This window comes from Lissotriton helveticus, chromosome 10 (genome assembly GCF_964261635.1).
Source record: "Lissotriton helveticus chromosome 10, aLisHel1.1, whole genome shotgun sequence".
Classification (NCBI taxonomy): domain Eukaryota; kingdom Metazoa; phylum Chordata; class Amphibia; order Caudata; family Salamandridae; genus Lissotriton; species Lissotriton helveticus.
Genome location: NC_136071.1, coordinates 325578966 through 325595848, shown reverse-complemented (window position 1 = coordinate 325595848; position 16883 = coordinate 325578966). Strand labels below are relative to the sequence as shown.

Genomic DNA, 16883 nt, shown 5'->3' with positions numbered 1-16883 from the left:
TAAAAGAAGGCAGTGGTCCGTGGGACCAGTGCCTTCTCCTAAAAAATGTTGGTGCCCTCATTCACAAAATGGAAAGGGTCCCTTGGGGACCACTTCCAATTTGCAAATGGGTTACCACAATCTTGAAGTTGGTCGTAACTGCGAATGTTTTGCGACCACATTCCGGGATGCAAAACATTCCTACATACCAGTGCTATTTGGTATTAGGGATGGACGCCCTAAATACGCGCTTTCCTAATACTAAATTGCAAAAGCACAATGTGATTCAGTAACACGTTACAGAGTCACATTTTGCCTTTTGTACATACCAAAAAGCATTTTACTGGTCGCAAGCGGCCAGATGGAGTGTTTACGACCGGTAAAATGCTTCATACATCTGGCCCTTAATGTTTTGCATTAAGTGTGCTGAGATATACAAATGTGCACAATAACCTGACTTAGAGCAAGGAAGCATGTCAGGATGACCACAATTCCCAGCTTCATTCCAACATAGCCCATTTAAAATTTGCTACTCATTCCCACGGGGTATATGGTGAGCCAATAATGTTCTGGCACCTGTACATCGCCATGCTTATTTCGATCATAAGATGCCCACCCCCATAGTTTCACATGTATGGATCTTGTAGGCTAATTCCCAGGACCTTATCACAAGGAGCTTTCTAGCACAGTCTTTCACAATGGCTGAAACTGGCACTTGGACTGCGGGAACGTAAAGGTGAGTAGGTACAAAACGGATTGCCTTAAGGTTAGCAAAATGTCTTTGTTGTATATCATATCTTGTTTCATGAAAATAGTAGAGGGGAGTAGTTGAACATAGAGGGCCTGGGACAGACTTTGCCTACGTCGATTATGACTGGCTGTGACGGGCAGAAACTAATTGGCTTGATGGCACAGATTGTGGACTTGTTGTCGCCAGGGCAGAGAGGGTTGGAAGACGCTACACATTGGCATTGGAGGATTAGGAGACTTTCTCATTGTCGCCAAATATAGGAAACAAATGGCAGCATACAGAGATGCAATATTATGAGCAGCAATCACAAAAGGTGGAACAGGTTAATCCAGTACCCACCATTTGAAAACACAAATAACTATGGAGTGGAAATAAGATTGGAGCATGAGGCACCCCACCACAAAGTATGTCTTGTGGGAAAACGAGCCTCCCTCATTTTAATCTGCTCACCTCAACGAGAAGCCAACACAACTGCCCACAATCTTTACCACCTCTCTATGAAGGCTTACCTCTCCAGGGAAATGTGCTTAAATTGTCCCCTGGCTGACCCCTTCTTTAATATAAGGGGTGTGGGCCAATTGCTTTATTCTGGACTCTGTGCTCTTTATTTCAAGTTAGCACTTGTCAATTGGTAGACTTTGTGGTGCGACATGCCTTCCGTTCCAGCTGGGGATGCTCTCCCTTTGTTGTGTTGCTTTCTCTCCCGTGGTCTTTTCACACACCATTGAGTGCTACTCTTGGCACCTGGGTCCTTGGCTGGGTTAATCCAGGTTATCAGGGCAGGCCTCCTTCAGCTTCTCTTGGTGGATGCAGGTAGAGTTAATTCCAGGGGTGGCTTAGGTTTTTCTTCAGCCTTCTTCGATGTCTGTGATCAAGGACCTAGGGGAACTAATCCAGGATGTATGTCTACTTAATGATGAGTCCTCCATAACAATAATTCGTAGGTTGGGTGGATAAGTGAGAGGATTATTTATTGGACTGATCTTTCAATGGGTTTTAGCAAATTTGATGGAGTGGCAAATTTTGATAAGAATTAGCATTTCTTAGTTGAAAGATTCGTGGATCTATGAAGTTTGAATTGGGATCATAAAGGCGGTCCCACCAAATTACAGATTTTTGAGCTGTGTATTCCTCATCACCCCACACTCATTAAATTGTCTCCCGTTCACTTGCTCCCTTTGTCTACCCTTGCTTTTCTAGTTCATACCCAAATTAATCAACCGTGTACTGAAACTTGAAGCTGCTTAGATAGCATATGGGTCTTCTTACTTTTATTGTCCTTCCCACTCCTTGGCCTCCACGAATACCGTTCTGCACCAAATAGGAGGCTGTTCAGGGTATGACAGGCAGTCAGCCCTATTTTGTCTACAGAAGATAAAGGGGTGATTATGTGATTTTCACTACCCCTGGCATTTTGATGAATAGACAGCCACGGTCCTTGTATGACTTTAAGACAATATTAGTTTATAAAGAATTACCACCCAAGAAATTTAGGCAACAATTGGATGAGAAGTACCACACTTCTGACACCAAAACCATTGAAGACGGAAATATTCTTCAAGCATCCTTCTACCCATCAAATGACCTTCATGAGCGCTAAAACGGAGGCTGGCAGCGACAGCCTTCTTTAGGTGCAGCGGCCGGTGGGGCAGTGGGGCAGGGAGGGAGGGGGTGAAGTCGATAGACGATGGAATAAGGTAAATTAAATAAATAAATCCTATTCTGTCATCTGTTGACTTCCAGCCCCTCCTGCACCGCCCACAGCGCTTACCTGCACCGTCCACTGCACTTGTTTAGTGGGTTTACAAGCAAGTGCTGGGTCTCCCGAAGAGGGAAATCTTTGACGCTAGGTTTCGTGCAGGGGCATAACGCAAATCCATTTGTGTCACTGGAAATTGGCAAGTAATGCTACATTTCCAGGTATCCAGAGGGAGAAACTCTCATTATTTGCATATGATCAACCTATGTTGTAAGATTCATGTGAGAATAACACTAGAATATGGCTCCTTAACTGAGACTAACCTTGTCAGCTTTGCTGCTCTGTCAAAGCCCTGGACAACAACGAAATTCGTGAACGACGTGAAATATCTGCAAATAAAAAGAGAAGGATTATTCATTTCTACAATGAGGAGAAACAACAATTTCTGCTTTCAGAAGCACATAACTATTAGGACAGTTTCTCTTGTGAAAAGAAACCACAGCGTATGATAAATCCGGTACGCTGCCACCATCACTTTATGTTGTGAGAGCATAAGGTAAACATTGCATTCTTTGTATTAATCAGCTTTCCTTCTCACCCCTCTCTGCGTAGTCAGAAACGAGAGGCAGGCCAGTAAGTTAAACTGCGCTATTTTTTAAAACTCTTTATTGCTGCCCTGATGCTGTAGTGTCTTTCAAAAAACAGATTAGAATCTGAGTCGCCAATTGTTCATTTTTGTCTGTTAAATTTAGGTATCAGAATTGCATTTACATTTTACATTAAACTGCTATTTGGGATGAATGGATACTTTTTGGGATCAACCTTTTTTTTTATTTCTGATTATTTTAAATTGCTTTCATATCTTTTATTCAATTCGTGAATGGTCTTTGTCATGTTTTCAAAGTAAATATTTTAGGTCAAATTGAACATTTTACACTAGATACAATATTGGTCCAAAACGTGTGTTTTTTAAACAGTTTGTCATATAAACACAAGTGGCAGTAATTTGTTATCCACGATTATGTCTACTGAGGCTTGTGTATCCCATCATTCCTTTTAAAAATGATTTGCGCCACAATGAGCAGCAACATTTCTTTTTAAGATTTACATTTCATTTTCAACATTTATCATATCAATATCGAATTGGCACATATACAAACATAAATCTATCTTGTATAATTATGAGAACTAACGATCAATACAACACGTACAAAATATAACAATCAGAAATCACACATCATCTGGATAGAGGCAAATAATGTGTCCAAAATTGAATATGACATAAGAGATTGCTGACTGAGAACACTCTAATCATATTCTAGACATACATATTGAAAGAGCTGTCTCAGCTCAGAACATATCCCTTCCCCATATTCCTGGTATTAAATGCACATTTTTAGAGTTGCCAGTCTTGTTGTTTCCTCTAAAATATTGGCTATATCATTTTAACTGTGTTAATGCCTACTTTACTTATCAAAACTTGATAAAATGAATATGCACTCGTATTTTTTAAACAGCTACATCAGAACATACAGTGCTAGACAGAGAGAGAGAGGGGTTGTCGGGTGACAGTAAGGTAGGTGACACTGGGAAATGAGAAATTGAACATTGTGAGGGTTACCATGATGTGGACTGAAAGAGTAAAGAAGAAATCACAAGCTTTTACCCTACAAGTTTGCTGAATTCTAGATCAGTGTTCTTTACCTGTGATCCCTTAATGCTTCTTAGGCATTCCACAACCATTTGGAAAATTAAATAATATTAGCAGAGTAATAAACAATAAATAAACATTTGTTTGTGAATTCAATAAAATATTTCATATTTTGTGTATTTGTTTGATGTATACTTGTTTGTGTATTTTCTTGTATTGTTTTGAGGTTCAAATCCTAGAAATTGCTTAGAGTCAGAGCCCCTGCTGCCATTAACTCAGTGAGGGTTCCCAGTTTCCAGTAATGATTCAGAAGGGTTCCACAGAAGTAAAAAGGTGAAGAATCGCTATTCTAGATGAATGATTATGGTTACATTCACATAGGAGAGTAGATTACTCTTATAAATGTTTAGCAGTGATAGCACGTAGTGGCGAACTACTGAGGTAATTATAATTTTGATATTGATTGCACTATAGAAGCGGAAGATAAGTTGATGACCCCGCTACCTTTAACTACAAGATGACCTGCAGATCTGAACTACCTCTGCATCACCCACATGGAGCTCAAGAGACAGCTTAAGAGTACAAACTACACAATAGTAATCACCAAAGCCTCAACCCGAAGCAATTTGCACTTTAAGGCCATCAAGCACTTCAGGCACCCAACTTCTGACCTCCCATTCAAACACTAAATAGAGAAATAAAGACCAATCAATAATGACAACCAAACTGCAACAATAAAAAGACAACACAGAAGCTCCTCATATCATCACGATTACCCTACACCAGAATAAGCCTAAAAGCACAACCTTTAACTCCATAATCCTAGATGATTCAGTAAGTTTCCTTGGTTAATATAACGTGTTCCCTATAAAGACAATACCACAGAGCCATGTTGTATGCCTTCTCAATCAGAATGGGTGTCAGAGCCCTTGTCTTGCAGTGTTTCGTATCCTTTCTAAAGAACAGGTCCCAGTTCATCCATAATAGGTCTTCCACCAGGTCAATACACACCTTTTGATCGGCGTCCTCCATGACTCCATAATTTCAGCAGTATTAGCCAACCTTTGGAGCACTGTTACTTTAAAACATCACAATTCACCAGTAATTTGAAAATGCTCTCCTCATCCTGGATTTATCCTATGGGCATGGCATTAATCAAATTAAAGACTGCTTTTAAACAATTTAGACCGGAATGGAAAAAACATACACCAAGCACACTTCTCACAAAAATGGAATTTGTGCTCACTAACAATCACAGCAGGTAACAAACAAGTGTAAACTCACTCTCTGCAAAGCACCTTGATGCATTTACTTCATAAATAGTCAACAGTACCAAATCCATGGGTTTCCGTATAGAAAGTCACCTCAAGTTTTGCAACCCACACTGCATCCAAAAATGAAATAGCCTGCCAACAATTATTCCTGCTCTGCAAAGTAAAAGCCTTTCTTAACATATGTGATTCCAAAATAGCTGTGTAAACAATGGTTTAATACTGTCTCAGTGGGTGAATGTTGTCCTAAAGTTACCCCTGACTTTTCTCAAGAGCCTGCCCAGTGTTGCAACCATTCCAATCAAGGGTCTCTGGAGGTACTTCAGAATCACTCACGTCCTCAGGGAGTTTCACTGATTCCCTTTGCTGGCCATGTATTTGTCAACAGCTTGTTTCTCCTGAAAAGTGCTGTAAAGTCCAGCACTCCACTAAATCTACAATAAGAGTGGGGTGCCTGGTCAGTTTACCACACCTGCTGCAGTAACATCACTAGACTAGAAATATCAAAGTGCAATAAAGATAGACAAGACGATAAGTCTTCTCCTGTTATGGACTACGGGTTTGGAATTAAGATCTCACAGGCTGCATCCCTTCTCCGCCTCTGGGAGGAAATGAAAACAATTTTGCTTGTTTAAATGAACCAGCAAAACTATGCAAACCAATCAAAACAATGCATAACAATTAATATTATAGCATATTAACTTAAAACATCATTACAATCAGTGTCAATAATCAAATTTCAGAGCACATTACATCAATTCTACAAGAGGCATAGAATCACAGCAAACTAAATCTACGCCATTATGTGTGCACATCATTGTAGAGGAGAAGCCAGATACCATCCCAGTTATGTGCACCATATGCTGAGCTGGGATCAGACATGACTACATATATCACATGCCAGGTATTTTCAATTGACATGTGATGCTCTGATAATAAATGCATAACTAAATTGTTCCTCAAACCTAAGGAATACGACAATTATGATACAAGGTCTCAAATGTAATTATATAGAGTCCACGTATTCTCTTGTCCTTTCTGATACCATCCCAGTATTATGAAATCTGGGGAAATCCAATAACATCTAATCAAAACCTCATGAACGTGTGGGTGACATTAGATGCAAACCCAGGTATGGTTGATAGGACATGGTATTATTTAAACAAGAGGTGTCTGTTGTAACTTAGACTTACATTGCAGAGAGGACAAACCTGAGGAACTAAAAAGACATATCCACTAGCAAAATCTAATCATTGTGATGATGCACATCCTTACCCGTCTTCTAAACATACCCTCACAACAACTACCCTCCTATAGTACCCCCACCAATATGTCACACTCTCTACTGTAAAACCCCCTCACTATCCCTACTATATAACTCCCGCCTCTGACTCTTCCTTCCTTCCATTGTGTACTACTCATATGGCTACTCCTTGTTGTCAGTCCCTTCTCCTGTAGGGGGCTCTTTTGCTTTGAAGATAAGTTCACCCTATATAAGTCTCATACATACATACTTATGGTGTGAGTATCGGCTTAGCAAGCACAATAACTTGGTGACTTCTGGAGTAGCTAACTTATTTCACTCACATTTTTGTGTGTCATTGATTAGTTTTATTTCAATTTGTTCTAGGGTGTGTAATAGTGCTTTATTGATGTTACTCAGGATACGAGGGTGGTGCAAATATCTATTTTTACTCTTTACTAAAGCGGTCCAGATACACTTGTTTGCAACCTCACTGTAATAACCTTTTAAAACTATCTGTGATACTTTTCAGCGGTGCTGCATCGCCAAGGGAGTCTAAGGGAGACCGTCACTTTGCTCTCCCGCCTGCTGTTTGCTGTGAGGGACGGACCACAAGTCCCACGAGCCATGCGCCAGTATCACCTGAGGCGCATTGGCCCCTCCTGTTGCCTGCTCTTAACTGCTCGCGGCACCCACTCAGCGGGTGCCGCATCGCCGAGGGAGTCTAAGGGAGACCGTCACTTTGCTCTCCCGCCTGCTGTTTGCTGCGAGGGACGGACCACAAGTCCCACGAGCCCTGCGCCAGTATCACCTGAGGCGCATTGGCCCCTCCTGTTGCCTGCTCTTTACTGCTCGCGGCACCCGCTCTGCGGGTGCTGCATCGCCGAGGGAGTCTAAGGGAGACCGTCACTTTGCTCTCCCGCCTGCTGTTTGCTGCGAGGGATGGACCACAAGTCCCACAAGCCCTGCGCCAGTATCACCTGAGGCGCATTGGCCCCTCCTGTTGACTGCTCGCGGCCCCTGCTCTGCAGGGGCCGCATCGCCAAGGGAGTCTAAGGGAGACCGTCACTTTGCTCTCCTGCCTGCTGTTTGCTGCGAGGGACGGACCACAAGTCCCATGAGCCCTGCACCAGTATCACCTGAGGCACATTGGCCCCTCCTGTTGCCTGCTCTTAACTGCTCGCGGCACCCGCTCCGCAGGACGCGTGCGAGCGCGCGACGGGCAAAGCCCGGGCCAAGGGCGGGCCCGTTTGAGCACGCTGGAGACTGGAGGAGACTGGGCTGGGCCCTCCCTCTAACGTTTACCCTTCAAAGCGTGGCCCCTGCTTTGTAAGTACATATTAAGTATCATCAGTTTATACCTTGCTCTATTGATTAAGCAATGTCCGGGCGCAAAGGAAAGGGGAAGAAAGCTACAGCGGGTGGCTATGTAGCTGGGACACTTGACCAATTCATAACGAAAGCTACGTCTGTTTTGGCACATGAGATAGCCATTACAGAGCGTCGACTTTCACTGGATCCTGTTTTCGCCAAGCGATCATCACTAGGGGGCTTGACAAACGTACGTACACCAGAACGGCGTTCACACATTGCTCTTGTTTCAGGGTCCTCGAATCAGATCAATAGCCAACTATCCCAAAATCAAGGTATCATTTCCATGATTGGAGAGACTTCCTACACTATGCCAACTACTTATAACCTACTCCCAAATTTAAATAGTGGCATACCTACACGTTCTATGGAAGCCTCCGATGTCCCCTCCAAACCCTCGGAGCATACGCAGGGGCGACCGCCAGGAGGAAGCGAGGAGGAGCTCCCCAGAGGGGGAAAAAGCCAAAGATCCCGAAACCTAATAAGACCAGAGATTTGGCAAATGTAGAGACCCTAACTATTGAAGGCCCTCAGGAGGCATTGCCTGTTCCAATTAGCGTGAATGCGGCTGATCCTGCGGACACATTGCCTTAGTGGGAAGAGGGTTTTTGGTTAAAAGTAGGTGGTCTCATAACATCATCTTTGCAGCCCATATTAGAGAGACTATCACTAATTGAGAATAGGCTAGAAAAATTTGAAGAACTCACTCTGTCTAGCCTTGGATCTATTAGGAATAAAATGGAGAACTGTGGCCAAGTCCACGAACCTGCGAAAAATGGTACACAGGGTCTTTCTGTTACTAACACCGTACTGACCCACAGCTCCGCCCTAATACCAATGGACCATACAACGAGAAGCATTCATTTCATTCTTTATTTTGATCGAATAGATCATAAAAGAGTACATCCAAAGTTTAAAAAAGTGCAGTTTGTTAATACAAGTTCATTCTACAGTAGTTTTAAAAATATGACATAGCAGATTTCATCCAATTATACAGAATCAGGCAGTTACAATGGTTTGCCTATCATAAAACACAAATCCGATTTAAAAATATCCTCGATTGAATGCACTGTGTATCAGTTAAATGTCAACAAAGCATGAAATTGTTTTAAAAATTATACCGAATCTGTGTCAAAGTGCATGCAACGAGTGCGTATATGCCACATCGCAGTTAAGAATTTGGGTACCGCAAACACAATCGGAGGTGAAACGTCCGTCATTAGTACTCTGTAAGCGGGCAAGTAGTGCCTGAACCCCAGGTTTTTGAGAAGGGGAACGAGACAATACTTTCTGGGTTTCTGATAGGCATTGGAGAAAAATAGGACATGCAAATCATTTTCCTGATGGTACATACATGCTGGACATAGCTCTGGGGTGGGGGGGTGAGACCAGGTGCTGCTGAATGCTCTAAGAGGGAGTGTGCCATACCTCCACTGTAAAAATAATTTTCTTGTCAGGGCAGGGCTGATTGAATCAAGGACAAGTTCCCGATGGTATGAGTCTTTGGATTTAATGAATAATTGAGTTAAAGACCCCATACGAGAATTCTGAAGTAAAGATGCTATTTTGAAATCGTAATAGTCCTGTGATAAAGATTTGCGCGAAACCTTGCTACAAGCATTTATTGGGTCCAACCACAGTTCTGGCCTACCCAGGCTCTCACATGTCTTTTTGATATATTTTAGCCAGGGAATGTTCATTATGTTTGGTAGAGATAAGATCTCTTGTAACTCCATCCGGTAGCTCAAGAGCTCTAGGGTACTCCAGATTCGTCGCCAGAAAGTTAGTGGTTTTAATCCCAACTCTTCCTCAATTGATCTTAAGCCCAGATCTAGTCTGAGCGGGAAGAGTGGGGTGCTTGATGGTAAGGCCACCATCTGCCTGATAATTTTATTCTCAGTGGTTGTCAGGTTTTGGGCGGGTATGTGCACCCACAACTCCCCCCCCCGTGTGTGACTGCCCCCCGGGCCTGCATTTTATAAATTTGGAGCACTGGGCCGAGGGGTTTGTGTGTTGATCTGTTTGCCATCCTGGAGATACCATCCGTTAACTGAGCTAATTTAATGTTAGCCTTTGTCCGATGTGTATCCCAGGTCAGATTTTGATTAATGGTCACCCCCAGATACTCAAATGTATGACTCCCCTCTAAACTCAGTGTGCCTATGGTGGGATTGGGGGGTGTTGAAGGTGGGGGACTGAGAATCATGTATTTAGTTTTCAGGGCGTTGATCTCCAGTCCCCGCTCAGCACAAAAGCTTTCAAACCCATCCAAGACCCGTTGTATTCCCATCGGGGATTTTGACAACAGCAGGGTGTCGTCCGCAAACATAATAGCGGGCACCCTGCTGCCGTTGAGCTTTGGAGCGTCGATGTATGCTATCCCAGTCAGGTGGACGATTACCCCGTTGACAAAGAGGCAGAACAGGGTCGGTGCAAGCACACAACCCTGCCTCACCCCCCTGTCAATGGGGAATCTTCCTGAAAGCATCCCGTTTCTACCGCACCTGACCCGTGCAAAGTTGTCATGGTGCTCTCTTGTCAGGATGTTCAGGATGTCAGGAGGGATACCCATCTCCGCCAACACGGTCCACAGTCTAGCTCTTGGAACCAAATCGAAGGCGGAGCGCAGGCCTACAAAGACCGTGTAGAGGCTGCCACCCTCGATTAATGCAGTTTTCCAGAACAGAAGATTCAGTCGGAAAATCTGGTCCGTTGTTGAAATCTTCCTTCGGAAACCCGCCTGATAGGGGCTAAGAATAGAGAACTCCTCAATCCAGTTTTGGAGGCGATCAAGTATCAGCCTGTCGAATAGTTTTTGGGACACATCGATAAGGCTGATGGGCCTTCTTAAATATAGGGACAATCTCTGCTCCCAGCCAAGTACAGGGCACCTCCATGCCCCTCAGAACGGCGTTAAAAATTGTGAACAAATAGGGAGCCCAGATATCCGGTTCTTGTTTGAAGATGTCGCCCGGAAGGTCATCTAGGCCAGGCGCCTTTCCTGAAGCCAGCCATGAAATGGCCCCCCGAAACTCTGCCTCTGTGAAATGATCCCCCTCTATCAGTGTGCCAGTAGTGGGCATTACATTGGTTGAGGCCCTATCTCCATCCGTGTACAGGGTCTGGAAGTGATCTTGCCAGACCTCGGCTGAAATGTTAGGCTCGATTGCGGGAGATAGTCCCTCAGACCCTGCCTTCACTAATCGACAAAACTTCCGGGAGTCCCTAACAGCTAGTGAGATGGTCAGATTCTCCCAATTATCGTTGTCCCATTTGGCCTTGGCATGGGTGATCATCCGCTTATAGTCCTTTCTCCTTTCCTGTATAAGAGCTCTGTTTTTGCCTCCCTTGAGGGTAGTCAGTAGGTCAGATTTAGCTTTTCGGCAAGCCGCATTGTACCAGGTAGGACATTGTGGCCTTCCTCCCCCCGAGAAGCAATGAAGTAGCTTGTGCGAGCACTATAGCTGGTCCAGAGGCACAGCAAAATCAGGCCTGCAATTATGGAGAAAGAGAAGCTCAACAACTGATGGGAGAGGGTCAGACTGAAAAATTGAATGTGGCTGCCAAGGGGGCTTATGTTGGTAAAAAGAACACCCTTCCCCACTTCGACCTCCCCCCTGATTGTTCACCCTATGTTGTTGTTTTGGCTGGGGTCCCAGAGCTGGAAACTGGTAGAATGGAATCCTATTTCGAACTGAAGAATAAAACAATTCACTGGTTGAACAATAATAGACCCCTTCCGCCAAATGTATCGAAGGCAAGTCTTATATCTGGAAATTTCATTAATCTAGGACCTGATGGGGGCCTGGTTTCTACCCTGGTGGATTTGTTTTATTCCAATAGTAATAATAAGGCCAAACCCTGCAGCGATAAAAATCCCTGGTACAGCAGGAATTGTAGGGAAGCAAAGCGAGCCCTACTATCATCCCTCAAGGGGGGTGATAACTTGAGTATTAGGGAAGCTAGGGCTGCTTTTAAGAAAACCCGCCTAAAAGGAAAATCTGAATGGAAAACAGATAGATGGCAGGCTATTAAGTTTGCCTTGGATGCAAAAGATAGTAGAGGCTTTTGGAACCTGGTCCACACTGGAAAAATTGATGGCAGGACCAATATTGAGCCAACTATTGATGAGCAAGCCTGGCATCTATATTTTAAGCAGTTATATTGAAGCCCGTCTATCGGATCTAGCGTGAGTGAAATCACGGTGTGTTGCTCTATCCCTGATCCCTTATGGGAAACACTCCATGTACTATGGCTGAGGTACTATCTGCTCTAGCCAAGCTACTACCTAATAAAGCACCAGGACTAGATAGATTTCCTGGGGACCTGTATAAAAACGAACAGGTAGTGTGGGCTCCTTATCTTCAATTACTTTTTAACGCAATTTTTCATGGCCTCCTAGTCCCACCAATGTGGGCTGGTGCAGAGATCATCCCTATTTATAAAAAAGGGTCCCCCATTGAACCTGCTAACTATAGGTCAATTAGCCTTATTGACGTGACCAAAAAATCTTTGCAAGGTTGCTATTGTGAAGACTACAGGATTGGATGGAAGACCATGATGTTTTAACCCCGCTGCAAGCAGGCTTTAGAGTTAAAACTTCAAGTGTAGATCTACTGGAAGCATGTAGTGCTGGAAGGTGGAAGCCTGTACCTTACCTTCATGGATTTGAAATCAGCGTTTGATTTGGTGGACCGTGAACAGTTGTGGAGTATCCTGCTGGATATGGGTGTTCCACCATATCTTTGTTTCCAGCTCAACATTTGCCAGGGTAAAGTGTGGAAAAAATGGGCAATTAACTGCTCCTTTCCCCGTTGGTAAGGGGGTGAGGCAGGGCTGTGTGCTTGCGCCGACCCTCTTTTCCCTCTTCCTCAACGGGTTAATTGAAGATTTACTTGCCATCAAGGATATAGATGCCCCTAAACTAGCTCTTCGCAAATTTCCCACACTAATGTTTGCGGATGACACCCTGCTCCTCTCGAAATCACCAATGGGGTTGCAGCGAGTGTTAAAGGAATTTAGCCAGGTCTGCAAAAAGAGGAACCTTGTGGTAAACATCAATAAAACAAAATACATGGTCTTTAACCCCTTCCATGCTCATGACGGAACGGTTCCGTCATGAGCTACGGTTGAGCTGTGCTCATGACGGAACCGTTCCGTCATGACCACGCCCGTTTCTATTACGGCCCAGCACCGGAGGGGGAAACGCGGTCGCACGGAAAAGGTTAATGCCAATTCCACAAACTATCCCCACCCAATGATAGATGGAAGACCCTTGGAGAGGGTCCACATTTTTGATTATTTGGGACTCTCCTTAAATGATAAAATGGGGTGGGGTCCTCAACTTAATAAGGCCAACCTGAAGCTAACTCAGGCAATTGGGGGAATTTTAAAAGTCCAGAAGAGTTGCGCTCTAAAGGTTATCAGCCCTCCCCTAGAAATCTACAAAAGTACAAGCTAGGACGGCCTCTTTATATGGGGCAGAACTGTGGGGGCATATTCCTTCTAATGCTCTCATCCTTACTGAAAATAATTTTATTAGACAAATTCTGGTCCTGCCTAAAAATACTCCCCTAGTACCCCTAAGGATGGACTTAAATATCCTCCCAATTTTGGACTTAATCTCCTCGCGTCCGTTGCTATATTGGCGACGGCTGTGGAGTACCCCAGAGTTGAGCCACTATAGGGAGGAACTAAAAGTGGTAATGTCTTCACTAGGGGCCGGGGGTAGTATACCTTGGCTGTCCTTCGTTAGGGATTCTTTCCGTGCTATGTGAATGGAGGATCTATGGATAACTCCTGAAGAATCCTGTTTAGCCATTTCTAAGATAATCCTGGCAAATTCGTTGAAAGAGCATAAATTGACTGGCATTCTACAGGTAGTTGAACCTACGAGCTTAACCTACGGGTTCTGGATTTTAAGACACAATATAAGTTTGAGCAGGTGTTGAATGCACTAGGAACTATCGTGAATTTGATAGGATCCTAAAATCTGATACTGACCCGGTTTACATTGTTGTAATTTCGAAATTTCTCTTTGCTATGTGGTCCAAATGCAGGTATTTAATAAAATCTGATGTGATTATAAGTAACACCTAGCTTTGCTTTTCTTACTTGTCCTGTCCACCTACTCTGTAACAATAAAACCTGTAGGCAGCTACGGGGAGTAACCCAATTGTGAGAGATAGAATTACCTGCCTGCTGACTGGTATATTGACCCTGGGCATATCAGTGTTCCTTATGATTTCGTATTTTCCCCATTCGGCATGAATTTTAATATGTTGTAAATTTTAAATGTGCTTTTATGGCTGTAATAGCCGAAATAAAGTTTCTTTGATGATGATGATGATACTTTTTCCAATGTTCTTCTGTTAAAATCATATATGTAGCCATTAAAATGTTCCGAGTTATTTTGGTGTTCTATGCCTGGTACACCATTTTATTGATTTTCTGTTTAGAAACATGACTGAGCATAAACAAGACTACATGTTGTTTGCTGTTATAAGAGGTTCAATTTATTTCCAGCAAATATTAGTTTGTTGATTTATTCCCCACCGTTTGTACGGAATTGTACTACAGAGCAGCATTTTGTTGACGTTGAGCAATTGATTAATGAATATGGAATCGTTTCTCAACACAGTATTGTGCAAGAGAAAATCGCTTTGTAACTTTTGAACCTCTGTTAAAGTACACTCACGTTTTCATATATTCACCTTTGGAGAGGTGCACAGTGTTTTTGAAAATGATTTGTGTGAGTTAGTCTGAATGTAACAGGAACTTGAAACATATTTTGATGTCTTTTATTTTCACAGGGGCGGCTCTAGGCTCATTGCGGCCCTGGGTAGGGAGCGTAGGTAGGGGGCCCCAGAAGAGGGGGTCCGGGCAAGGCAAAACGTCCAGAAAAAGCATCAGATGGCCAGTACCTGTGGCTGCTCCTACACTACCGAATTCGTCTCAGAACGATAACATTTAGGAGGAGGAGGGTATTGTGACACACGACGTGAGGGAGTGGGTAGGGAAAAAAAGAAGCCAATCAGGAACCAGGAGGAACGCAGGCGCAGAGGCCAGTGAATAGGAGGGGGTCAGGGTGTTTGGAAGTGGAACAGAGCCGGAGGCCACCAAATCCCTGCCTGGGGCTGCCACGCAAATATATCCATCCTCAGTGGATTATTATATTAAGGATATATATTGGCGTGGCGGCCCCTGGAGTTTGGCGGCCCTGTGCAGGTGCTCAGCTTGCACATGCCTAAGGCCGCCCCTGATGTTCATGAGTAGATGTGCTAAAAGATTTAGCAATTTCTCCCTCGACTGGAATCAGTCATTTTTTCTGTTTGAGTGTGGTGTTTTTAATTTATGTATCATAATTCTGGGTAGTTTCTACAGAGGCTTTTTCTTCGCATTCCAGAGAAGTCAGAGGCTACTGGGCATCATTTTTTTGTCAGTTAATGTTGTATACCACTAGTGTTCCCAGGGCCGCAATACTGTTCTACTCCAATTGCATGGCCAAGTATTCCCTTTTGGTGCATTACACTCTCAAGATCCTGTGATGTTGTTTGTGTGATGGTATGTTAAATAGGAGTTCTTGTGTGTTTTTAGGTTGTATGTTGATGTGGCCCATGGGGTGTATTACTAGCATATCAGGTTTTAAATATCATATCACATATCCACTATGAAATACGATGTACATAGAGGTGCCATAAAGCTATATCCATATGTCCTACATCCATTAGGAAAAAGGGACAAACATTAACATAGCCAAAACGTCTCGCCTTTGGGGGCTTAAGTATTTAGTTATGCAGCATAATATCCTTGGTGCAACAACAGCAACAGTTGCATGGCTAAACACTTATAAGGTCCCAAAGGCGAGACCTATTGGCTATGCCAAAGCTTGTTGCAGCTGCCTGTGGCCCAATTAGTGCCCCTCTCAGCCTTCTGTGTCCTCGTAGCTTCTTTTGTACCTGTTTCTTTTCCTGTGTCCAGCTACATGAGTTACCCACTGACTTTGTTACTCCACCTTACATCTTAGTGGTGTTAGCCACGCCCGTGTTTCAATCCCCTATGTGCTTGGGACGCTTTCACTGCTGCCACCTGTATAATGATAGGTGTTTGAGGGGTATTGCACTGCTGCTGCCTGTGCGGTAACAATTCAGGGTGAGGTAAGCCTGCACCTCTACTACTTGTGCTGTACCTAGGGCAGTTCGAAATTTTTATCACGTCCACAAAATATGAACATTTAGTAACCAATGACTTGTTGATGCAGTAAGTGTCTCACAGGAGACATTTTCTCCTCCAGTCAGTTCCCCTGTAGGTATCTTGACTACCTTGTGAAAGGACGGTAGACATAGAATTACGTTTTCAAGCAAGATATCCGAAAGTGAATTTCCCGTAATGTTCGTTCAATTTAAAAACATTTCCCAAATATTTTGCAATTGCACACACCCCTAGCTGTAACTGCTCTGTGTGAGAAGCTTACAAGGCTTCTGCCATCACTGCAACTATGTTCTGTGAGGGAAGAGTGCACTGTTGCTGCCTGTTGTGTGAGTGTTTTGTGTAAGCGCACTTCTGCCGCTTGTGCTACGCTTCATCAGTGTATATTATTCAATTCTGGAGAAAGCGGCCTTATCAGACGTCTGAGTGGAAGTAGTAGTGTGTGGAGGACTCTGTGATGAGAGGAAGCAAAGCCATGGTTTAGGAGCTTGGGCGGTAGCCCCTCGACGGCAAAGTGAGTGGGATAGGCAAGAGTGGGTAAAGTGTTTCTTGTTTTGACTTTAGTGTGCATATGCCCCTTCCGAGTCAACGTTCTTGTCTTATCGTTCTATATAAACTGGGAGATATACGCGAGAAGAAGGGGGTGAGGCTGCACGGGCCAGTTCGGTCACAGATCCCCAATATGGAATTCCTTTTTAGTTTAGTGTCAA

General features: G+C 43.7%; 1 protein-coding gene across 3 annotated transcripts in view; it reads right to left on the bottom strand.

Annotated features, from left to right (window-relative positions):
• ALS2CL (ALS2 C-terminal like) overlaps positions 1–16883 on the bottom strand; it is a 645425-nt gene that overhangs the window by 318565 nt on the left and 309977 nt on the right. For all 3 annotated transcript variants that reach the window (XR_013601601.1, XM_078662475.1, XM_078662474.1), the window contains exon 5: positions 2753–2818. Coding sequence is in view for 2 of the 3 variants with exons in the window: in XM_078662475.1 (XP_078518601.1) it covers positions 2753–2818 (66 nt within the window). In the remaining variant the exon portion in view is untranslated. The remainder of the gene's footprint in view (positions 1–2752; positions 2819–16883) is intronic.